Source organism: Carettochelys insculpta, chromosome 1, assembly GCF_033958435.1.
Source record: "Carettochelys insculpta isolate YL-2023 chromosome 1, ASM3395843v1, whole genome shotgun sequence".
Lineage (NCBI taxonomy): Eukaryota > Metazoa > Chordata > Testudines > Carettochelyidae > Carettochelys > Carettochelys insculpta.
The window spans coordinates 262,025,152-262,049,801 of NC_134137.1; the positions used below are offsets into that span (position 1 = coordinate 262,025,152).

Consider the following 24,650-nt stretch of genomic DNA (forward strand, 5'->3'; position numbering starts at 1 on the left):
GGCGGGTGTTTGAGGTGTACTGACAGAGCAGTGCAGGGAGCCAGGAAGGGAAGTGAGGCTATGTCTAGTTCTGAGCTGAGTAGTCCTAAAACCATAGTAATAGCATCATTGTTATTATGGTACTTCCCAAAGGCCCTATTCAGAGTTAGGAGCACATTGTGTTAGACAGTCCCCAAACAGAACATAAAAGACAAGCAGCGTGCGTCTACACTAGGAACGAACTCTGAAGTTAGGCACTACTTCGAAGTAGCCACCAGAGAGTACACTTTCCCTTACTTCGAAGTTAGACAGCCCAACTTTGAAGTCCGTACTCCATTCCCAGGAATGGAGTACTGCCTTACCTCGAAGTTTAAATTTGAAGTAGGGTGTGTGTAGATTCTCAATTTCAAAGTGGCTTACTTCGAAGTTGTACTTTAAAATAAGCAACTTCAAAGTTCTTTTTGTAGTGCAGACACAGCTGCAGTATCTTATTTCAATTTCAATCATTAGCTCTTTCGGCAAACTGTTAGTGACAATGGAGGGCCATGAGTAAGAGAGTACAAATCTAATGAAGATATTATGTGGGTTTATAAGTTAGATATTGGACTACTTGATGTTCCCTGGTGGTTCCAAATCATTTGGTTGGGGTTGTGTTTGTGTTTTTCATCAAATAAAATAATCTATTCCCAACTGTTGCTCTACCAGAACATCATTGGTTGGTTGATGTGTTGTAAATATCAATGCAGAAGTGCATCTCCAGGAGGAATCAGGGTGAGGAAAAAGTGGTGGACTTATTAATCGTCAGAGTTGCTCTGTGACCAAGAGGTAGCACAGAAGAAAGCACAGAGATGTTTGTGGGATGCACCAACAAACAACTGTTCAAAATTGCTATCATTGGTGGAATGAAGGGTTCAGCGGTGATGCTGTAACAGGCAAGAGCAAATTAGCAGAGCAAGATAGTAAAATGAAGGTATTGAGGGTGAATACAAGAAGTATTCTTGTACTCCACAGTAGCTACTGATAATGGGCCACATCCTTCCTGACTGAATTGACCTGGTTTCTCCTCTCTTGATGTTCACAACTCCACATTAGCTGCTAATAATGGGCCACATCCCCTGTAACTGAACTGACCTTGTCAACTCTGGCCTTCCTTTTGACTGGGACTCCCTCCTTATCATGAGTCTATAAATTTAAACCCTCCTCCAGAATCCCCACTCATGCATCTGGTGAAGTGGGTCTTTGCCTGTGAAGCTTATGCTCCAAAATATCTGTTAGTCTATAAGAAGCCACAGGACTTCTTGCTGTTTTTGAAGATACAGACTAACTCTGCTACACTCTGATACAAGAAGTTTGAATGTGCTGAGGTAAGAAGAGGGAGCCAGGGGAGAGATTCAGAGGAAGCAGGGAGTATATAACATAGTGTGAGGGAAAAGCCAATGAGATTGTCTTAGTGGCTTTGTTTTGAGTAGCCTCAAAAGAAGTGGGATGTGTGTCAAGGAGGAGAATGTGGTAAATGTTAAGGGTCTGCTGAAAGTTTTAGTATGTGGAGAGAAAAAAAGTTCAGATTTCGGAAGTGTTGTGGAGGAAGAAGCAGCTGGATTTGGACATGGCCTGAATGAGCTGGGTAAAGAGCAGGAAGGAGTCAATGACCCCCCCCACCCCCACCCCACCAGCTCACAGGCATCAGTGACAGAGAGGAGGGTGTTGTGTCAATAACAGCAGAGAATGGGGTGAGAGGGGAGAGCCTGAAGGAAAATTAAGGGCTTCCGTTTTGGCCATGTTAGACTTAAGTTAATGGAGAAGCATCCAGGAGGACATGTCAGGCAAACTGAAAATGGGAAAGAAGTAAATGGACACAAGTCAGGAAATTTGAAAGCCAGTGGGAAAGAAGAAGGTGAGAAGCTGTCTGAGATAGATGCAATCTCCACAAGCAAAGCTTGAGAGTAAAAAGTAAAAGGAGACAAAGACTGGATACCTATCGGATCTTCCAGGAGAATGGAGGCAGACCACTTCTCTTAAAATAGGCCACAGAGGCTTTGTTTAGATTAGGGTTCAAGAGTGTGTTGTTAGATGATGTTAGCTAACACACGCCAAAAGTCTTTTATGTGTGCCAAGTTGGTCAAGTTAAATCTTAGGCTCGGCTGCCATGTCCATACCAGCTTTTACAATGATTTAGCAAGTCTTAACAAAACACCTTCCAATCAGACCTCTTTAAACTTGCATCTGTTCTAGACAAAGTCTATACGTGCAGCCAAAGAGTAGGAAAGCCAGGTGAGGACAGCATCCCTTCAACCTTACGAGGTCAAGATTTCAAATTTCAAAAATGAGGAAGTGATGCACTTTCAGAATTAGAGAAGTAAGGGGGAACAAGAACGAAGTGAAGATCATGAGGTGTGGCCACAGAAAGATCTTTCAAGACTTTGCGAAGACAGCATGAGTGGAATGGACTGGAGTGGGCCAAATCTTGATTAGAGGGGATCCAGGACTTTCTGGGAGGGAGTCAAGGCAACGGCCTGCTCAATGAGTTCAGAGGTGAAGGGCAAAAGGAAGGAGGAATAAACATGACAGCTGCTAGACAGTATGTGGGTGTGCTTTTGTCAAGCCCTAGTGAGGGCTCCTGGGCTTTCCTCTCAGCTAGTGGTGAGGCACCCCTGGAATGGTCAGCCGATGCAAATGGGGGCTTACTTTTGTTTCCTGTTGTTCACTCCACTGGACCACAAGGTAGATGAATAATATTGATGCTCTAAAGATCATCTAGGAAGCAAGGGGATGTCATTCTTCTCACTTCTCTTCATGTTTGTTTTCATTTTCCCTCAGGTGATGAGGAATTGGTCCAGGAGGTGCTATTTGATGCTGTGGTAACTGCGCCAATGGAGGCTTACTGGACAGCCTTGGTCCTCAACGCATCTGAGTAAGTATGTGTGAATATCCAGCTGGATTCATTCAGATCCCATGGTCTTCTAGAGAACTGGAACAGGGCTCTTCTGACTTTCTGGTGAAAGCTCCAGGCCAGTTTGAAGAAACAACCTCCTTCCCTTTGTCCAGTAGAGCCCATAATAGATCCTTAGGTAGCACTAAGCTGACCACAGGAACAGAAGCAGGGTGTCAGTGTCCCTCTCAGGAAGGGGCTCCAAGGAGGAGGCATTTCACATGGGAGTTACTGGAAATAGGTACCTGAACTAATGTTTTCAAAGTCATGAGTTCAAAGCTCACCCCAGGACAGTAACGACCAAGCTGTATTGTCTTGTTACCATGTTCCCTGAGCTAAATAAAGTGAATTGATCTGAGTCCAGCCCCTATTGGAGAATCACAAAAATATGATCCCAACTGGCACTAACTGACACTGAAACCAACAATTGAATGGTCCGTGGAAATTGACCTGTCGAAGCTTCTGCACAGTGCCCTCAGATGGGCATTGAGGGACACAGACGGAAGCTTGGATTGCTGCTGGCAGGGCTGAGAAGGGGTGTACATTTAGAGAGCCTCCACTTGGCTTGGTTTGGAGGTTTTTTGCGACCAAATTTTCCCACAGCTGCTGCCATCTGGGCATCTAAGGCCACTAGCACTTTAAGACTGTGTTGTTCAGATATGCCTGCAGCATGAGTTATACACATTGGTGGCCATGGTTGTCTTATCTGCCCTTGGACTCCCACTGTTGCTACCACTGCTGGAGTTGAACCAATGATAGCAAAGACAGGACGTTTTTGACAATAAGCCCTAGCCTTAATCTGTCCTCCAGCATAGTGTTGTGTCCATAGCTGGCCCTCTACAGTGTCAGGCCTGTGGTACCCTCAATCCACCAGGCTGTCCTTGAGCCACTCAGATATTTCATCCCTCACCATCCCTTAACCTCTTTGTCCCAGACAGTGTTTAGGTTCAGCTGTGTGGGCAGACCCATTTTCTCTGAGTAACATATGTCCCTCCCCAATCCCACGTGTGAATAGCCTGCAGCTGGAGGAGCTGGAGTAGATGACTCTAAGTCATCTCTATGCAGGGGTAAAAAAACAAATCACCAAAGTGTGAATGTGAGAATGAAGATTAACATCGTAGTAAGCCTAATTCCTGCTGGGATTTTCTAATGCTAGTTCTGATGTAAAACCACTGAAGGCAATGGCATTATATCACAGGAGAATGTGGTCCTAAATGCTTAAGAAACTTGCCACGTCAATGTGTTTCCCTCTTAATCTCTGCATTCGTGCCCTTACTTGTGGCAGACTTAGTTAGCTCTGAAAACTAATTCTGCCCCTGTGGGTCTCTCTCTCCCTCTCTCTCTCTCTCTCTCTCTCTCTGTGTCCTGCAGTGAGACTGAGCAAGGGGTTGAGACAGCATTTCTTGGAACTCGAGCTGGCCTCATGAGGAGAATCCTGTATGTGGGATCTGAGAAACTGTCCAACAGGTAAGTTCTGAAAATGAAACTTCACCGAGGCTATGTTTACACTACAAAATAAAGTTGAATTTACTGAAGTTGACTTTTTACCACTAGATGTTATAAAGTCCAAGTTGACTGTCCATACCTGCTCACAAAGTAATCTTAGTGTGTCTCCACTAAGTTGCCTAAGTTCAACTGTTGCAGCAGTGCCTTGTGGGCACCTATCCCACGGTTCCTTCAGCCCCATTGCATTTTGGATTTCTTTGCTGGTGCATTATGGGAAAAAATGGCTCACCAGTGGTTGTGGGTATGTGATGTCATCTTCCCAGAGTCTATTTACTTCATTCCCCCTGCTGCTGAAAATAAATGACTATTTTTCAGAAGTCTCTTCCCCGATGAAAGAAAATGTTTGAGTTGGCTGCATTATGGAAAGAAGCAGCTTTTATAAAGGAGATTTTACAAAAGACTTTATATTGACATTAAATACAAGTGAAGAGAGACAGAGGCTTAAAGAACCAGGTTTGAACTAGAGGGAGAGAGAGACAGAAATTTGTCAGCTGTCACCACAGGGAACTGAAGAACGGCCATTTTTCAGAAGTCTCTTCCCCACACAAACAGGAATGGTTCAGTAGCTGAAGCCCATGATACCCAAATGGAATAAAGTGTATCTGGAAGGTGGGATTCACCACATGTGCAACAAAATGAGTTGTGCCTGCCACTTGCAGCTGTAGATACCAGGCTTAAAATACAGATAGAGAGAGAAATTCATGACTTGTCCACATTATTGGAAGAGGCATTGGGAGAGAGAGGCTGAGGGAGCCAGGTTTGAAAGTGGGTCTATGCAACTAGGGAAAGATTTCATATTATTCACAAAGAAAGAAGACACAATGACATGACATGACTCAGTATGTTATCCCAGAGGGCATTGGTGTCTAATGGCTAATGTACTCAAAGGAGCCATTACACTGACATCTCCAACATGAGACAAGGAGACCATTAGAAGTAGTAGTTCCAAGACTCATTATGAATCCCCAAGACTAAATAGAAGAGAAGGAAAGACTCATTATAGAATCCCAGAAGGCATTGGTGTCTAGTAGTTAGGGTGCTGGAAAGAGCCATTACCCTGTCAGAAGCAGTAATGGCTCAGGGAGAGAAGGAAAACTTAAGGAAGCATTAGCAGATAGAAACATTGGGGAAAGATGAACCCTTAAGGCTGTCTGTTGGCCCCACTAAAGTATTAAGTGATTCTCTTGCCTCTTCTGGTAAAGACGCCCGAGCGCAACTGCCTGTGTGGGAGAGGAAATGAAGAGAGAGAGCCCACAAGCTCCATTCCTTCAATGGAAATAACCCTCCGAGCCACACGTTTCAGGGAAGGAAGTGTGGCCCTGCAGGGAGAGCACAGGAAACTGTCTTTAACCAAAGAACCTGTTGGAGTTACTTCTTAAAAAGTGCAGAAAACAAAGCTTTTTTGAAAATATCCAATGACGCATAGTTCCAGCAGCAACCGCTTAAAAAGGCAACAGCCACATGGTGCCTAGCGGGTGGGGCAGCCCCATAAAATGTGAAGCACAGTAAACAAGTTTCTCTGGCTCTCCTGAGAAATTCTGTGCAGGGAAAAAGCCCTCTCGAGCACGAAAGCCGATGCAGGACAAGTCATGCTGTGCAGCGAGGGGACGGGGGCTAGCCTAACAGCCACACAGCAGTTCTGGAGGGGCAGACCCATAAAATATGAGCACAGAAAACAAGTTTCTCAGCCTCTCCTACTAAACCACTTGCAGGGAAGAAGCCTTCTCAAGCACTGAAACCTCACTCAAGACAAGGCATGCCACTGTCTGTGGGCATGGTCTGCATAGCCCAGCAGCCATGTGGGGAGTGGGGGCTTGATTTTTCACCCGGCACTGCTGAGAATCCCTGATGTTTTACTCAGCACAGATTCATCCACCCACACAGAAATGAGATCTTGGCTCTCCTGATGGCTCCATACTGGGGCTTTTTTGCAACCTGGAGATATCATGGCTATATGCGATCACTCCTGAGGTCTGCTAGCCATGCTGGCCAGAAAAAAAATGAATTCAAATTGCCGGGCTTCCTGTTACCTACTGCCATCACACCTGGGCTACGTCTACACGTGCCCCAAACTTCGAAATGGCCATGCAAATGGCCATTTCGAAGTTTACTAATGAAGCGCTGAAATGCATATTCAGCGCTTCATTAGCATGCGGGCGGCAACCGCGCTTCGAAATTGACGCTCCTTGCCACCGCGCGGCGCATCCAGACGGGGCTCCTTTTTGAAAGGATGCTGCCTACTTCGAAGTCCCCTTATTCCCATGAGCTCATGGGACTTCGAAGTAGGCGGCGTCCTTTCGAAAAGGAGCCCCGTCTGGACGCGCCGCGCGGCGGCAAGGAGCGTCAATTTCGAAGCGCGGCTGCCGCCCGCATGCTAATGAAGCGCTGAATATGCATTTCAGCGCTTCATTAGTAAACTTCGAAATGGCCATTTGCATGGCCATTTCGAAGTTTGGGGCACGTGTAGACACGGCCCTGGAGAGCAGCAGAGGTGAAAGCATCCAGAACGGACGCATTTGGGGCATTGTGGGATACTTTTGGAGGCCAATAAAATCAATTTAAACTTAGGTTGTTTCCACACTGACATTAGTTCAACCTCCTAAATTTGATCTTGGTGTTATTCCACCTGAGAATTTCCCATAGTGCACCTCAAAATCAACCTAGTGGTATTCGCAGGGAAGACAGTCACATTGTAAAATCAAGCTAAATGCCTGAAAATCACTTAGTCTATAGTGTAGACAAAGCCTGAGGCATTTCTCCTAGCAGCATGGAATTGCCACTGTGCCTTGAACAGTATCCAGCACTACAGCGAACAGAATGGAAAGCAAGCAAGGGAGAGTGGAGTGGATCCGTCTGATGTATCATATGAGAAGGAACTCTTGTTTGTTATATGGCAAAAACTTGTCCCAGAATAAGCTGGTTTCAATGTAAAATGTAGGCAGATTTTTCTGAGAGCCATAATATGTTTCTCGTCTGTTCTGAAGTCCTGCTCAGGAAGTAGAAGGGCTTGCCACAGAATGTTGCAGCCCAAGATATTTTCTGTGAGAAGGTAGGGGCATCTCTGTGTTAGTTTTCAGCCAAGTTCCAATTTGGCTAGTAACATTCGGCCTGTCTCAATTCCCCTTGCAGTCTCAGTTGCTGGATCTTCAGTCCTCTACACACTTTCATGCTGCCCTCATCATCATACTATCTGAGCACCTTACAGGGGGTGCATTGAGCAATGTGACTAACTCTGTCACATGTAGTTAGGTTCTCTCTCATCCTCTCCCTAGAGGGAGAATTGCGTGTGCAGTGGAGTGTTTTGGCCTTGGTAGGGTTTTGCTTAGAGTTGTTTTTAAACGAGCACACACTGCTTTGAGCTCCTGTTACTAAATAGGCTGAAGAAATGTGCCCTGCCCTTGGAGCAGAAGGCAGTGATGTTTGTGATGGTCCTTTGTTTCTGTGAGAATTTCTTCCACTGAGAAGGTTCATTTCTTGCACCCATGAGCTTCCCCCTTAGGGCAGAAAGTTCCCCTGTGCCTGAGGAGAGGACATCTCATCTACCGTCTTCATCCAAGAGCTTTCAGTGAACTTTTTAGCTATGCTGGGTCCAGGCCATTGAATGCATTGAAAATAAGAAGCGAGACCTTTAACTCGACTCAGTATGCTGTGGGAAAACAGTGTAGCTTCCCTGTCCAATACTGCTGGCCAGAGCTATGCTATTTTTAGGACGGGTTGGGGCAGCTGCTTCAGACTCTGTGCATTCTGGAGCCCCACAGTGTCCAGCTCAACCATCCCAAGGATGGGTCCCAAGGAGGCCAGGGGAATTACCCGGGGAGGACCCTGACAAGGTGCAGCAGCAGGGGTTACCTGCCCCATGTTCATCCCAGTGGTGGGAGCTGAAGTGACCCAGCAGTCTGCTCCACTCCTCTCCACCCTATTGTCCTCTCCCAGCCTGCTGCTTTTTGCTTCACTGCAGCAGCGCCAGGGCACTCCACTTCCCAGGGAGAAGCAGAGCTCAGAAGTCTGTGAGAGAGTGTTGGAGCAGAACAGGCTGCCAGGCTGCTCCAGCTCCCACGTTCCAGTGCAAGGGATGACCCCTGCTGCTACTTCATGCCAGGCCTCCCAGTAGTCCCTCATCCTGTGTTGCTCAGGGGAGGGAACTTCAGCAAGGGGGCAGGGGACGGGTGGAATGGAGGCCGCACAGGGTGGAGCAGGAGAAAAGCCTGCTTTGCGCCAGGCCCTGTACCCACTAGGGACGGCCCTGCTGCCAGTGCAAAGCATTTTTCTGTGCTTTTAAAGAATTGCAGGAGCATCCTGCCAGTGCTGGCTACATTCCAGTGGCAGATTCCTCACTCTAGGATGTGAAGTACTTCTAAATCCTCTGAAAAGGAAAGAACCATACAAATGACTCATCATTGTTCTGTCAAAACACACAGCAAAAGTTAAGGTCTGAAATACAGAGCAAGGGGGAGTGGACATGTTCCAGGGAAGTCTGGTACCTGCTTGTTGCTGGTTCTCACCCTGGGCCTGCTTTATGTTATGGCAAAGGCAAAAGCCACAGGTTATTTTTGTTTGCTTTTTTTGAGGAGCTGCAGCGAGTCTCTTGAACTTGGCTGTCCTGTAAGGTTGACATCATTTATCCTTATGACCTTCTCCTTCCCCTTCTTGACCTGATCATTAACTCTAGACTTTGGCTCCTCCCCAGCCCCTTCTCTTCTGCTGAGCACCATAGCCAGTTCCTAGTTCTTGACTGAATCAGAAAACAAGGAGTTTTCATTTCCCCACCTTGCAAATAAAAGAGCTTCCTCATGATCTCTTTCACAGCCTCACTCTTGCACTTTGGAGCTGAATGCATGAAGGGGATTAGATATTTTAGAGGGAATTCACACAGAGGGTAGTATTTTCTAAAGCACCCATATCCCCTTTTCCAAAGTGATGCAGGCATTTAGGAGCCTAAATCACTTGCACACTTTTGAAAATTTGCCCCAGAATTTCTGGGTGTGAGTGGGTGTCCCACTTGCAAATGAGACATCATGTCTTCAAAAAAAAATTACCTGGTTTACCAGCATCTCTCTCACCTATACATGGCATCTGTTGATACTTTAATAATGCAGCTTTTACCTGTGGTAACTAGATCCTTTCCCCCTGCATGCGGTAACGCTTGTTAATACACCCTAATGCATATATTATCTGAGGTAACATAATGTCTACAGTGCTGCAGCTCGACATACTGCTGCTACAGCTCTTGGCTGGGATATAGGATTGTTTTCAGCTGCAGGGTAACAGCTAGCACAGATTTTTACTTTATATTTCCTTTTTCATTTTTTTAGCTCATTCTTAACCACCACAGGGACGGGTTATGTGAGTTAGTGCTGGCCCCACTGGGATGGGCTAAGTGGGGTTGGTGCTACTTGCTCTCCAAAAGGCAGCTTGGGCTGGTAAAGGGCTACAGCTTTAGGGAAGTAACTTATTAGCAATACCCATCCCACCTACCAGTGGCTATGTGCAGTGGCTGAACAGGATGTGTGTGGGGTGGAGGGTGTTGATGTGGACACTGATGCGGACAACAGCCCCACCTGGTGACTTGATCTGGAAAAACGACAAAGAGCTGTGTGACCTGCTCAGCCGTAACCAAGAAGCTGAGAAACTGGGAAATTAGGCTCTTGGTTCATGCAGCTAATGCTCTTCTCTTCTCTAATGAGGGATCCTTTGCCAAACTGCACCTTCATGGCAGCCAAAGGCCTGATACAAGGGGCTCTGTTCATTGCAGTGGCTCTGTGGAACAGAGAATCCTCGAAGGAATGCATAGAGCAGGGTTCTCAAACTTTCTCCTTCTGAGGTCTGTCCAACATGCTACAAAGACTCCATGGCCCACCAGTGCCACAACTGTTTTTCTGCATAGAAAAGCCAGGGTCAGTGCGAGGAGGCTTCCAGCAGGGCAATTGCCCAGACAGCCCCATGTCACAGAGGGCTTAAAGCAAGTTGCTCAAACTTCAGCCCCAGTTCATGGAGTTTAGGGCCCTGGGCTCTAGATCCACACAGCAACACTTCATCTTTCTGGCTTGGGTCCTAGAGAATCAGACACTGGCCCTGATTGGGAGCCCCCTTCCCCCTGCCCCCAAAACCTGCTTGTGGTCTCGGACTCCTGAATGAGAACCACTAGCACAGAGATAGATCATCATTGCGGTTGTCAGTCCAGTGAGGACTTTGGAGATCAGCAGTAGAACCTTAAAGGGATTTGATGGGTGCGATGCTCTCTTGACAAGGTGTGCCTCTCAGAAATGAGCTGCAATTTGCTGGATCAGCTGAAGCTTCTCCCGCATTTCTTGGTCAGTCCTAAGCGTAGACCGTGACCATACCCCAGCCTCCAAGACAAAGGCCATGAAACAGTAGCTGCGACTGTCCTGACACTGAGCTGGTGCCCTGACAATGCTGAGCACAGAACGCTCCACGAGGCAGGCCCTGCACTGCATGCAGTGGAGACAGGAGACATGGTTTTCCCTGTCCCAGATGAAGATGGCACTTTTCATCTTTTTTGTTCTTTCCTACAGGAAGTTCCTGACCCCGGCGGACAAGGAAAGTATCTTCACCATGGATCACTTTCCCCTGTGGTATCGCAGAGCAGCCGAGCATCCCCCAGGGAGTTTCATCTACAGCGTCGCCTCAGAAGAGGGCTCAGGTAATCATCACTTGAACACTAGAGCAAAGGAAGGAGATGGAGAAAATTTGTCCCTCTTGTCCCCACCTCATTTACCTTCATTATCCCCTTCCTGAAGGAGTGAGCTCTTTCCCAACAGAAGAGGGGGAAAGCCTTCCTCAGGCACTTATTAGCACAGAAAGAGGCAGGCCTCTTACAGGAAGACATGGACAGCGGAGCTGAGGGATGGCTGAGGATGAAGGGCCCAGTTTAGGTGAAGGACAGACTGGGCTGCTAAAAAATCCATGTGTCTGCTGGGCAGGGGACTACAAAGGATCAAGTGAGGGGCAATGGGCAGGGGGCCATGAGGCAAAGGAGAAGAAGAACAAGCAGGCTTAGCTGGAATGATTTGAGCAGCAGGTGGGACGTAAGCAGGGGGTCAGGTGGCCTGAGGCGATATTTCCCTGGGAGTCCCTTTTTCATGGCTTTCTATGAATATTTTCCCAAGTGAGAAAATGAGCTTTTCACAGGTGAAGGGGGAACTTCGCTCCCCTCCCCCAAAGCATTTCAATGGTCCCCACCAAACATGCCAGGTCTTGTGCTGGCCCTGTCCCGTGGGTAAGGCTTCACTCACCCCTTGGAACGTCAAGGGAGAGTTGACCAGCAGCTTTGTTGTGTCTGTGCTTGGGACGTGATTGTCCCCTGCGTGGTCTCCAGAGCCTGCCAAGACCTCAGCCAGAGTGGAAGAGGACAGGAGAACCCGGGAAGGAAAATCAGAACAAAGTGCAATGTGACACTCATACAAAAGAGACAGAAATCCCCTCTGTGCTCTTACCCAACCCTCTGCACTCAGGCACTGTCACACAGTACAGCACATTCGCTGGGAAAGCTTTTTGTAGCATCTTCGTGGGAGGGTCGGTGGGTGGGAGGGGAAGTGAGCAGCACAGAAAAGAAAATGAGGAACGGAGTCAGAAAATGAACCCCAGTCTAAAGGGAGGGGGAGAGAAAACACCAAACTTTTCATCTGTGCTCTCCCCTCCCCCTGCACCTAAGTGTGCATCACTTAAAGGGAGAGTGAAGTGCAGAGGTGACAGTCGTAGGAGGAGGTATCTTTCGCTGCTCTTTTGCAACAGAGCAGGGCTTAGAGAGTCAGGCATTGGCACCCCACAGCGAAATCCCTGCAGTGGCTTCCCATCCACATCCAATGTGAGACTAGCATGTAGCTTCATCTGCTCTGCACAGTAGCCACGAGAGACCAGGTGTCAGCTGCTTGTCACTGTGGGACAGAGCCTATGGTCCTTGCTTACCTGAACCCAAATGGATTTCAGATGTCGCTTAACCTTGGTAAGGACTGCATAAAAGCTGGTCATGTTTTAGTTTATGAGATCCCTTAGCCACGACCAAGCTCAGAACTCAACTGCACTAAGCACCGATACATAGGTGGAGACAGTCCCTGCCCCAAAAATCTCATGTTCTAAATAGATAAGTCAGACAAGGGTGGGGAGAAAGGAAGAATTATACTTATGGCTCTACTCAAACTGTGGGGCAATTACACATTGTTATGGCAGGAATAGCAAATTTCACAGGTGGTATGGTATTGCCTTCCTTACATCTGTGCTGCTGCTGGCCTCAGTGCCTTGAAAGCTGGGGACCAGGTGTTCCAGGGCGATCTCATTTCATGGTCTGTGATTTTCACACCCGTGAATTTGATAGATCCTTAATCATACTCCCCCTTTTTACATATGAGCAACTGTCAGCACAGAGATTGTCATGTGCCCAAGGTCATATATTCAGCATGTGGCAGAACTGGGAATGGAACGCAGATCTCATGAGTCCCACTATAGTGCCTTCAGCACCAGATCGTGCTTTCTGTCTCTATATGTGTGACCCACTAATACTGGAAACATCACATGACCTCCCTCTAGGGAGGTTGATTCTTCACTTGTTGCCTACCTGCCTACCCAAATCCCCTGCGAGCATCAGAGGGAGTTTTGGGGCTCACAAGGGAGAGCAGGATCAAGCTCAAAGCATATGAACATCATCTGGCAGGAAAGACCTTGTGTATGGCAAGCACTTCCCTGGATGTGCGTTGTGCCCTTGTGCAAGCCAGTCTTGCTTCAGTCACAAAAATCCACATGCGCCCTCAGGGTAAAGCACACTATGCCGCCGCAAAGTCACACTCAGGATGCCTCAGACACCAAAAAGAATGATGAAGGCTGAAATAGGACAATGACAAATGCTTGCACCGTGGGGAAGGAAAAAGGACCTAATCCATCTGCTGGGGCAGAGTACTGAACTCTGCAATATGTTGCAAAGGAATGAGAGGCAGAATAAATATGCTCGGAAATACTGACCTTCAAAATGTCCCTGGTAACTGTAAAAAAAGAAACCAGAGCCCTTGTTTGTTTGTTTGTTTGTTTCAAGCAAACCCAACAGAATAAAAAACCCTACAAAACGGGGGTATGTCCTTAGAACAGTTACAGACCAAAATGACTGAGTTCAGCTTAGAGAATAGCACCCTGCTTATGATGCAGTTCAGGTGACATACACAATCATGTTTTTTGTATCCAGTGTATCCTCAACCAACATGGGCCAGACTGTGGTAGCATTTCCTGGGCCATGGGGAATTTAGGGGCAGAAATCTTGCTGGAGTTGAGGTCATGGCTTCATCCCTCCTCCATCATGACCTGCAGCTGTGAGGCTGGTGCACCGCAGAAGCAACCTGCTATGTCTTAGTGTTCTGTCCTCCATGCACATCTGCAGCCCTGAGAGGGGCTATCCTCAGTACATCCTCCCCAGTGCCCTGGTGGGATGGGGTAGACAGGCCACAAGATCCTTTAGGCACAGCTGTCCTATAAAAGGTGCAATCTAGTCCAAGGTTTGAAATGTACCTGCTTTTATGCCTCACAATAATAGCTGAATCATATTTGTCCATTTGCTCATATGGCACTGTCCAACTTTGTATGTGTACCAACTCATTCTGAGAAAATCTGGGCAGCTAACCTATACCTTCTCACCAGGATATGCACGCAGAGAGGCATCAGTAGCAAGAGGTGTAATGAACTCTGAGGCACCCAGAAAACAAGGAGGAAGAGGAACTGGTTTACTTACATTGTGTTTGTCCAGATTTAAACTATGTCTAACTGAACCCAAAACTTGACCTTATAGTTTGATGACAAAACCCTTTAACACGGACAGAAAAACAAACCTGAGGTAGGCAGGGGTTCTCTGAGTCTTACAGCAGCTGCTCGGGGCTAAGCACTTTTTTTTTTTTTGAGGGCAACACCCTTGCTTACATGGGCAATTCCACCAGTTGGAAATATGAGCTTCTGAACAGCCAGTCAGGATGCTTCAGTGTTCTGGGAGATGCAGGCATGAGATTAGAACTGAACTTTCTGAAGTTGGGTCATCCTGTGTGCACTATTATCATGGGACCTTCTCACACATGTGGTTTGTGTCAGAGCAGGCTACTTCAGTGATCTCAGTGGTGTTTCTTTTCCTCTGTGAAAAGTAAGGCGCACCAGCCTGTGTGGTCTGCACCTTCTCTCTCTGGCAACTGAGGGAAAGTAACTGAGTCTGCTACATCTGTGTCTTGACAGAGGGAGGTGACAAACCAGATGTGGTGACAGTGAGCACATCTGTTGCTGTGACTGTGGAAGGGAAGACGGCTCTTGCTGCAGGTAGGGACTGCCAAGAACAGGTTTTTATATTTTTTCTTGAAGAAGAAGGCGGCACAATGTTTTCCAGGGTGGAACCTTCCCTACAGTGAGATTTGTTAGCCTGTGGAATTGTCTTCCTACAAAAGTGATAGACACTATGCGGCTTGTGATATCAAAAACTAGACTGGACAAAGCACTAGGAAATATACTGTGTACTGGCTTAATTCTGCACTGGGCACAGGGAGAGGGACTGGGTGAATTAACAAGGTGAACTCCATTGCTGATATCTATGAATCTGTGCACTGATGCAGTCTTTGATTACAGAGCAAGAAGCTAGCACAGTGCATTGTTTTGGAGCTTTGAGATTCTTGTACAACTTTGGGCCAATGGAGTGTTTGTGGTGCTTACACTGTATCTGAAAAGAGTCAGATGTGTCTGTACCTTCAGAACCAGCAGAGCTGGAAACTGACCTTAGTTGGTAGAGTGCACATTCTGCTGCCTTCTAAATTCTCTTCTGTAAATTCTTACCATTCCCTGTAAAACTGGGCCTTTTGCCCCCTCTGAAGGAGTTCCACTGAATTCCATGTGTGTTACTGGAAGACTATGATCTCACATTTGTAGAACACTGGTCTTATTCTGGGGTGCCATCCAGACCAGTGATGGGTTGTGTCACTGCCTGCCCTGTACGCTGGAGTGCCTGAAAATGCTTTTCTGTTGTAGTTGCTTGACCGGCTGCTCCAGTCAGCAGACAGGAATGCACAGAGCGTCTGGGTGTTAAGCAACCGGAGTGCAGTGCTCTGTTTCGAGCAAGTATCAGAGGGGTAGCTGTGTTAGTCTGTATCTGCGAAATCAGTAAGAAGTCCTGTGGCACCTCATAAACTAACAGATTTTTTGGAACATAAGTTTTCATAGGCAAAAACCCTCTTTGTCAAATGCCTGTCTGTTTCCAGCAGTCTCGTTGTTATCCTACTGTCACATTCTGACCTCCAGAAGCCATAGTTTTATCTGGCAAGATGGTTCCAACACATACCAGTCCTAAATTTCCCCAAAACCATGTTTTCTGCAATGTCCAGTCCTCTCCTGGACCATTCAAAGAGATATTAAGGCTTGTTTGTGCCACAGCAGCTTGCCGCATTAACTGGAGCGAACATGGAGTGAACATTCACTTTAAATCAAACACTGCACTGGATTGGTTTAGATTCGAAGTAAAAGAAGTCTATTTACAAAAAGTGAGTTCAAGCACAAAGGATAGCCACAGAGTGGCAGCCATAGGAGGGGATAATGTTAGAAATAGTTACAAGCAAATGAGAACACTTTTTAGAGGCTCAGACTTAACAGAACAAACAAGAACCTTTGTTCAATGTGGTTTCCTTATCACTCTGTTCTTCTGGCAAGTTTCCTTATCACTCTGTTCTTCTCCCAGTGGATGGGACCCAAGTTGGCAAGCTGAGAGCAGGGCCCGGCCACTGACAGCATGAGGCCCTGAAGGTGGGGGGCCCAGACCACCTGCCTTGCTTGCCTTGCCCTAAGGCCAGGTCTGGCTGGCTCTATGGTCCTTTTAACCTTCTATGGAAATTGCATTCCCATTGTCTGGAAATACCTCTCTGGTGGCAGAGCTCTATTCTTTTCTTCTAGGCTGGGATAACTTTCGCCCTGCCTGACAGACACGCTTTAAGAACATAATACCCAATATGTTTGTGATTTTAAATTTGTACTCCAAACATACAGCAAGCAATAACATTAATAGTCAGTATGGTATTAGCTTTTTATTGGTACCATAGAGGACACCTCTTAGATACAGATTATGGCACTAGAGAGTTGGGGCATACTTCACTTGTCAGGTCAGCTGAAACTCCCTCCCAGATACCAATGAGCTCCTCGCCTTCTGATGTTAAGGTGCTGGTAGGATCTTTATTTCAAAAGACCCCAAACTTTTATATAAACTCTGCAATTATCCAGTACTCACCACTGAAATGCAGCCATCTCTGGGGTGAAATGGAGCAGCTATTTAACAAAACAGAGCAATTCTTAACCATTTGCAATATGTACCACATCTAGCGGAAACTGCAGAGGTAATTTAAGGGGTGTCTTGGCAGTTTCTGCTCTGCTAAGATAAAATAGGAAACAGTAGTTTAAATGTTAGGAGAAATTTTATACCTTAAAATACAGTTCTGTTCATTAGCAGACAAGCTGCCAAAACAGGTTATAGAGTCACTGTAACCAGAGACAGTCTCAGGTTGTCAGCCATCTACCAAACGTTCTTTGAGAATAATTAAATCAGACATGATATAATCCAGGAAGTTGGACTAAATGGCACATTAGATGTAGTTTCTAACTTGTGATTATTTTCAGTTTCCATCAGTCTGACTTTTTCCTTTTTTTTTTAAGTAGATGGGCTACCACTCAAATCTGTAAGAGACTCTGCATCTTCTTTATAATCTAGTGCAGTGGTTCTTTACCTGGGATGCTCACACCCCTGGGGGATGCATGATGCCCTTTCTGGGGGGTGCGAGACATACCAAATTTTTTTAGAAGGTAAATCATCAACAACACAAATTAAGCACAGGCACATAAGTGCAACTACTTTGTTTCATCAAACCTATGTATGAATTCAGTTAGCTCCTAACCCTTTGCACGTTGGTTACTGTTTACTTCCACAGCAAAACTCCGCAACATTTCTGGGTAGTACTTGCATATTTTTGGTTTTGTGGTGAGCAATAACAAAACTATTTTACATATATTTAATATGCATTTAAAAGAGTACAGGTGCCCCATCTCCATTTTTGATACAGGGTGCAAGAACATATTTCATTTTTGATAAGGGGTGCGAGAACATATTTTGAGAACCAAAAGGGTGCAATCTGCAGTAAAGGTTAACTGATCTAGTGGTACTGAGTAAGAAGATCACTAGCACAGACAAGGTTGCTTTTATTTATGCTGGGAGAAAAGTGCAAAGGATGTGTCCTCAGCTGGTGCAAATTATCATGGTTCCATTGATGTCAATAGAACTTTGACTGTTTACGCCATTTGACAATCTGTTCCTCAAAGTTTTCAGATTTTGAATATAATTATTGATGTTAAGAATACAAAAACAGCAATACCAGGCCCTACCAATGGTCCACCTATTTGTCTTTCAACAGTGGCCAGTGCCTAAGTATCAGGGGGAGAATAGAAAACAGAGCAATTTTGGAATGCTCCATCCTTTCTTGCTCCCCCAGCTTCCTGCAATCAGGCTTTATAGCTATGTCCCTGAGCACCTTGGCTAATAGACATTGATGGACCTATGCTCCATGAACTTACCTAGTTCATTTTCAATCTAGTTACACGATGGGCCATTAGAACTTCCAGTGGCAAACAGTTCCATCGATTTGTTTTGTATTCTATGATACTATTTTTAATAAACTTCCTACATATTAACTTCATCATTTGGCCCCTAGTTTGTATTCTGGAAAAAGGTAAATAGCCATTTTCTATTTATTTTTCCACAATATTCTTGATTTTATAGTTCTCTATCATATCCCCCATTAGCTGTATCCTTTCTAAGATGAACAGGCATAATCTTTTTTGTTTCTAATCATGCTAAAGCCATTCCATACCCTTGATCATCTTTGTTGCCTTCTCCAAAACTTTTCAAGTTCCACTATGTATTTGTTTTGAGATGGGGAAGACCAGAATATCAGTGATTTCAAGATCTGTTTCTTGAGCAGGAACAGCTACCTGTGTTTTAGAATATGCACCTTATTGTATACGTGTAGGTGTGGATCTTTTTTTCTAGTTTGCATTACTTCACATGTTTCAGTGTTGAATTTCATCTGCCATTTTGTTGTCAGTCACCCAGTTTTATGAGATTCCCCTGTAATTTTTCATAGCCAGCTTTGGACCTAACTATCTTAAATAATTTTGTATTTTCAGCAAACTTTGCCACTTCACTGTTCACTCCCTTTTCCAAACCATTGATGAATATGTTGAACAGCACATGTCCCAGTACAGATGCCTAGGAGATTCTGCAGTTTAACTTTCTTGATTATAAAAAGTCATCATTTAGTCTTACCTTTTGTTTCCTACTTTTAACCAATTACTGACCCACGAGAGGAGTTCTTTCTGATGCCATTTCTTGCTGTTTGGCAGGTTTCCTGATTCTGATGTACTTTAAAATAATTCTTACTGGCTTTGCATCATTAGCAAGCTGCTTCTCAAATTCGTTCTCTGGTAACACTGTCATACTTAACCAGTCAGAGTTTGTGGTCCTTCATATTAGGCTCACTAGGCTTTGACGTGCAAATATTAAAGGATGTCTTTTTGCCTCACATGGCCTCTGTTACTCTTCTGTTAATCAGTGGTGGCATTCTTTTGGTCCTTTTGTTGTCTTTTTCTGGTTTGGGGTATAGCATCTACTTTGGTTTTGGTTTCTTTGTTTGTTTTTTTAATTAACCCCCATACAGCTTTCAATGGAAAGCTAAAGTGATTTATACTGTTAACCCACTTGGCTAAGCTAACATCAGCCATATCTGGTTGAGCACCAAAGAGTGATGAACACATCTGGTGTTTATCTCACTCAGAAGGAGGCTCTTTAGCCAGTCCATACCTGGTGCAGAAGCATGACATGGTAGCAGAAGTAAACTCAAGCTAGAGGAGAACAGAAACAGAGGGAAAACAGCAACAAAGCTTGCAGACAGAGCAAAGCAACAAAGGCTGCAGGATCTCATCAACATGCCCCTCTTCAATGCCGCAGAGAGTTTTAGCTTTAACAAACTTTCACAATGGAGCTGACATCACAGTCGTCTTAGAAGAGACTTACAATCACCTCCAACCCATTCCAATGACCTAACACAGACGCCACCTTACACAGCTATAAGTAGCCCTATAGGTGTTCTGAACTACATTCACCAATTCACCACCGAAACAGAGAATGTGATCAAAGACAAACAACTAGTTCAGACGGCAATGTGGTAGCCAGGATGAGCATAGAGAGAAAAGTGGAAGAACTCAACAGAAGACCGGAGGTCACTGGACGTTTGAAAGGAGATGCAATACAAACCAACTTAAGAGACAATGCTGCCCCATACGGTCTAAATACACCTTTACTAGATAGACCTTAGAAAAGACTAGCTACAGATGTATGTGAATTCAGATGGTATCATTATAGTTCTTATAGAATCATAGAATCTTAGAATCACAGAGCTAGAAGGGACCTCAAGAGATCATCAAGTCCAGCCCCCTGCCCCAAGCAGGATCAACCCCAACTAAGTCATCCCAGCTATGACTATGTCAAGCCAGGACTTAAAAATCTCTAGAGATTGAGATTCTACCACCTCCCTAGGCAATGCATTCCAGTGCTTCACCACCCTCCTGGCAAATTAGTTTTTTCTAATATCCAACCTACTCCTCTCTGTCCATAACTTCAGACCATTACCCCTTGTTCTTCTGTCTGTCACCACTGAGAACAGTTTCCCTCCATCCCTTTTAGGGCACCCCTTCAGGAAGTTGAAATCTGCTATTAAATCACCCCTCAGTCTTCTCTTCTACAAACTAAATAAGCCCAAATCCCTTGGCCTCTCCTCATAGGCTATGTGCTCCAGCCCCTTAAACATTTTTGTTGCCCTCCGCTGAACCTGCTCCAGTACATCCACATCCTTTCTGTACTGGGGGCCCAAAACTGGACGCAATACTCCAGATGTGGCCTCACCAGTGCAGAATAGAGGGGAACAACAACCTCTCTAGATCGGCTCAAAATGCTCCTCCTAATGCACCCAATATGCCATTGGCCTTCTTGGCTACAACGGCACACTGTTTGCTCATATCGAGCTTTTCATCCACTATAATCCCTAGGTCCCTTTCTGCTATACTGCTGCTTAGCCAGTTAGTCCCCAGCCTATAACAATGCTTGGGATTCTTCCGTCCCAAGTGCAGGACTCTACACGTCTCCCTGTCGAACTGCATCAGGTTTCTTTTGGCCCAATCCTCCAATTTATCCAGGTCACGCTGGATCCTATCTCTACCCTCCAACGTATCTAACTCTCCCCCTAGTTTAGTGTCATCCACAGACTTGCTGAGGGTGCAATCCAGTCCCTCATCCAGGTCATTAATAAAGATGTTGAACAACACCAGCCCCAGAACCAAGCCTTGCGGCACTCCACTTGAAACCAACTACCATCCAGATATTAAGCCATTGACCACTACCTGTTGGGCCTGACCATCAAGCCAACTTTCTCTCCATCTTTCTATCCACCTTATAGTCCATGTATCCAATCCAGGCTTCCTTAAGTCATGGGCAAGAATGTTGTGGGAGACTGTATCAAAAGCTTTACTGAAGTCAAGGTATATCACATCCACTGACTTCCCCATGGCCACAGAGCCAGTTACCTCATCATAGAAGCTAATCAGATTGGTCAGGCACAACTTGCCCTTGGTGAATCCGTGCTGACTACTTTTGATCACTTTCCCCTCTTCCAAGTGCTCCAAAATGGATTTCTTGAGGATCCCTTCCATTATTTTCCCAGGTACTGAGGTAAGGCTGACTGATCTATAGTTTCCTGGATTGTCCTTCTTTCCCTTTTTAAAGATGGGCAGTACATTTGCCTGTTTTCCAGGCATCTGGAATCTCTCCTGATCTCCAAGAGTCTTCAAAGATAATGGCCAAAGGCTCGGCAACGGTGTCTGCCAATTCCCTCAGTACCCTTGCGTGCATTAAATTCAGACCAATGGATCTGTGTACATCTTGTTTTTCTAAGTAGCTCTTAACTCATTCTTTCCCCACCAAGGGCTGCCCTCCACTTTCCCATACTGCATTGTCTAGCACCATAGTGTGGGAGCTGTCCTTGCCCGTGAAAACTGAGGCAAGAAAAGCATTGAGTACTTCGCTTTTCTTATGTCATCTGTCACTAGGTTACCTCTCTCGTCCAGTAATGGCCCCACACCTTCCCTGATAACCCTCTTATTGTTAACATGCCTGTAGAAACTCTTCCTGTTACCCCTCGCATCCCTTACCAGCTGCAATTCCAATTGTGTTTTTGCTGTCCTGATTACTGCCTGGCATTTTCCAGCCATATATTTATACTCCTCCTTAGTCATCTGTCCAAGTTTCCACTTTTTATATGCGTTTTTTTTAGTTTAAGATGCCCAAGGATTTCCATGTTAAGCCAAGTTGGTTGCCTACCATATTTGCATTTCTTACTATGTAGCGGGATTGTTTGTTCCTGTGCCTTCAGCAAGACTTCTTCAAAATGTTGCCAGTCCTCCTGAACTCATTTCCCCTTCATCTTTGTTTCCCAGGGGATTCTGCCCCTCAGTTCTATCAGGGAGTCGAAGTCTTTTGAAATCAATGGTCTGTATATTATTGCTCACCTATCTTCCTTTTGTAAGGATCCTGAAATCTACCATCTCGTGATCACTGCAGCCCAGGTTGCCACCCACTTCTACTCTTCCTGCTAGTTCTTCCCTGTTTGTCAGCAACAGGTCAAGTTGTGCATGGCCCCTGGTCGGTTCCATCAGCACTCGCACAAGGAATTTATCCCCAACCTTCTCCAAAAACTTCCTGGGTTGTCTGTGTGCTTCTGTATTGGCCTCCCAACAAATGTCTGGATAATTAAGGTCTCCCATGAGAACCAGGGCCTGTTATTTGGAAGCTTCTCTTAGCTGTCTGAAGAAATCCTCATCTACCTCATCTCCCTGATCTGGCAGTCTATAGCAGACACCAACTACAACATGACCTCCATTGCTTCCACCTCTAAGCTTAACTCAGAGATACTCAACTGGCTTTTCTCCCTCCTTATACTGGAGCACTGAGCAATCAAAATGCTCCCTCACATAGAGCGCAACTCCTCCTCCTTTTCTCCCCTGTCTGTCTTTCCTAAACAGTTTATACCCTTCCATGACCGTGCTCCAGTTATGTGAGTCATCCCACCAAGTCTCCATTATTCAAATCACTTCATACTTCTTAGACTGCCAGAGCCTCTAATTCCTCCTGTTTGTTTCCCTGGCTTCTTGCATTTGTGTACAAGCACCTTAGAGAAGTGGCTGATTGGCCCGCTTTCTCCCCTTCACCTAGGAATCCTACCTTGTTGTACCCTACTCCTTCCCCACTTACCTCAGGGCTTGTGTCACCATCCCCTGGATGAACCTAGTTTAAAGCCCTCCTCACTAGGTTTTCAAGCCTGCTCGCAAAGATGCTCTTTCCTTTCTTCACTAGGTGGATCCCATCTCTTCCCAGCAATCCCGGTTCACGAAAGAGAATCCCATGGTCAAAGAAACCAAATCCTTCTCTGCAACACCACCTATGCAATCACGCATTTACCTCTGTGATTCAGTGATCCCCACCCAGACCTCTTCCTTCCACAGGGAGAGTGGAGGAGAACACCACTTGTGCTCCATATTCTTTGATCTTTCTTCCTAGGGTTACGTAATCCGCCATGATCTCATCAAGGTCACGCTTGGCTGTATCATTAGTTCCTACACAGAGAAGTAGGAAGGGGTAATAGTCTACAGGTTTCATGATTGTTGGCAGAGACTCTGTAACATCCCAGCTTCTAGCTCCCGGCAAGCAGCAAACTTGCCAGGATTCTAGGTCCAGATGGCAGATAGATGACTCCGTCCCTCTTAAGAGGGAGTTCCTGACCACCACCATCCATCTTCTTCTCTTGCGGGGCGGGGGTTGTAGAACCCGTATTCCTAGGGCTCTGCATCCCATGCCTTAGAAACTGTGAGGGCTCCTTCTGATCAATTTTCTGTGAGGTATTATCAGCCCCAGCTATCTCCATCGTATCACCTGTGCAGAGAGGCTCAAAGCGGTTACTTAACTCCACTGGAACTGGAGAGACCTGAATTGGTTTTCTCCTCCGGGAGGTATCATGCTGCCAGTTCTCCTTCTTGTTTCAAGCAGCCTGCTGTTCCTGCAGTATTATATGGTGCCTTCTATCCAGAAAGCCTTCTCCTTCTCTGATTGACCTGAGGGTTGATTTTTGGGCCTCGAGTCCTCTAACTTTCTCTTCCAAAATGGTTATCAGCTTGTACTTTGTACATACAAAATTCTATTGTTCTTCACTGACTATTTTTCCAGGTATACAGAAATAAGGTACTTGAAAGACAAATGTGTTGCAGTGCAATCAAGAAACTGAAATGCACATTTGCTCATGTAGATGTTATAGAACAACTAGTGATGGACAACAGACCACAATTCACTAAATCAGAAGTTAAATCACTTTGAATTACATAGGATTTTGATCATATTACTAGCAGCTCACGTTACCCACAAGCAACTGGAAAACCTGAGAGTACTTTAAAGACAATCTTCTACAGCAAGACGATCATTCCTTGCTCTTCTATAGTACATATCAATGCTAGATGGGAAGACAACTCAGAATTACTGTTCCAGCTTAGTTTCTTTTCCAATCTCCATGGTGACTAGACATGAATAGTGTGACCAAAACTGATAAAAGTGCAAAAGGAGCTGATGAACACTTTTACAACAGACATCACTCAATTAGAGACTGCCAGATCTAGAAACTGTTGACTGGGTTTTGTCAAGTTGGATGAAAAGCAATCTCACCCAGATCATATGTGACTGAGACTGACTGTGGAGAGTTCAATAGAAACAATCAACATCTATAAATTGTTCCTCATAAAGAACAATCAACAGAACAGACCCTACAGGTGGCAGATGGAGAACAAGAAGAGGATGATTCAAGCATTCTAGGCAGCCAGTCATTGCAACTAATGGACAGCCAGATGTCCAAGTCATTACATATTCTAGTCGTATTATTAGAAAATTGGTACAATTTGGAGCCATTAAACTTCCAAGATAGTGTAAGCATTGTTAATGGTAGGCATGTAGAACTTAAAGTGGAGAGGGGATGGAATGCTAAACTGTACTCTACTGTTCATCCATTAAGTGGAGCAGTATGTAATGTATCTTATTTTAATTAACCGAAGCCATGCCTGGCAGAGTATTGAAGGATCTTAT

At 45.5% G+C, this 24,650-nt stretch overlaps 1 protein-coding gene across 1 annotated transcript in view; it reads left to right on the forward strand.

The window, feature by feature from the left end:
- CACNA2D4 (calcium voltage-gated channel auxiliary subunit alpha2delta 4) overlaps positions 1-24,650 on the forward strand; it is a 191,074-nt gene that overhangs the window by 71,847 nt on the left and 94,577 nt on the right. The window contains exons 23-26 of the mRNA XM_075000558.1: positions 2,797-2,890; positions 4,280-4,375; positions 10,948-11,075; positions 14,633-14,713. Of these exons, the coding sequence (XP_074856659.1) occupies positions 2,797-2,890; positions 4,280-4,375; positions 10,948-11,075; positions 14,633-14,713 (399 nt within the window). The remainder of the gene's footprint in view (positions 1-2,796; positions 2,891-4,279; positions 4,376-10,947; positions 11,076-14,632; positions 14,714-24,650) is intronic.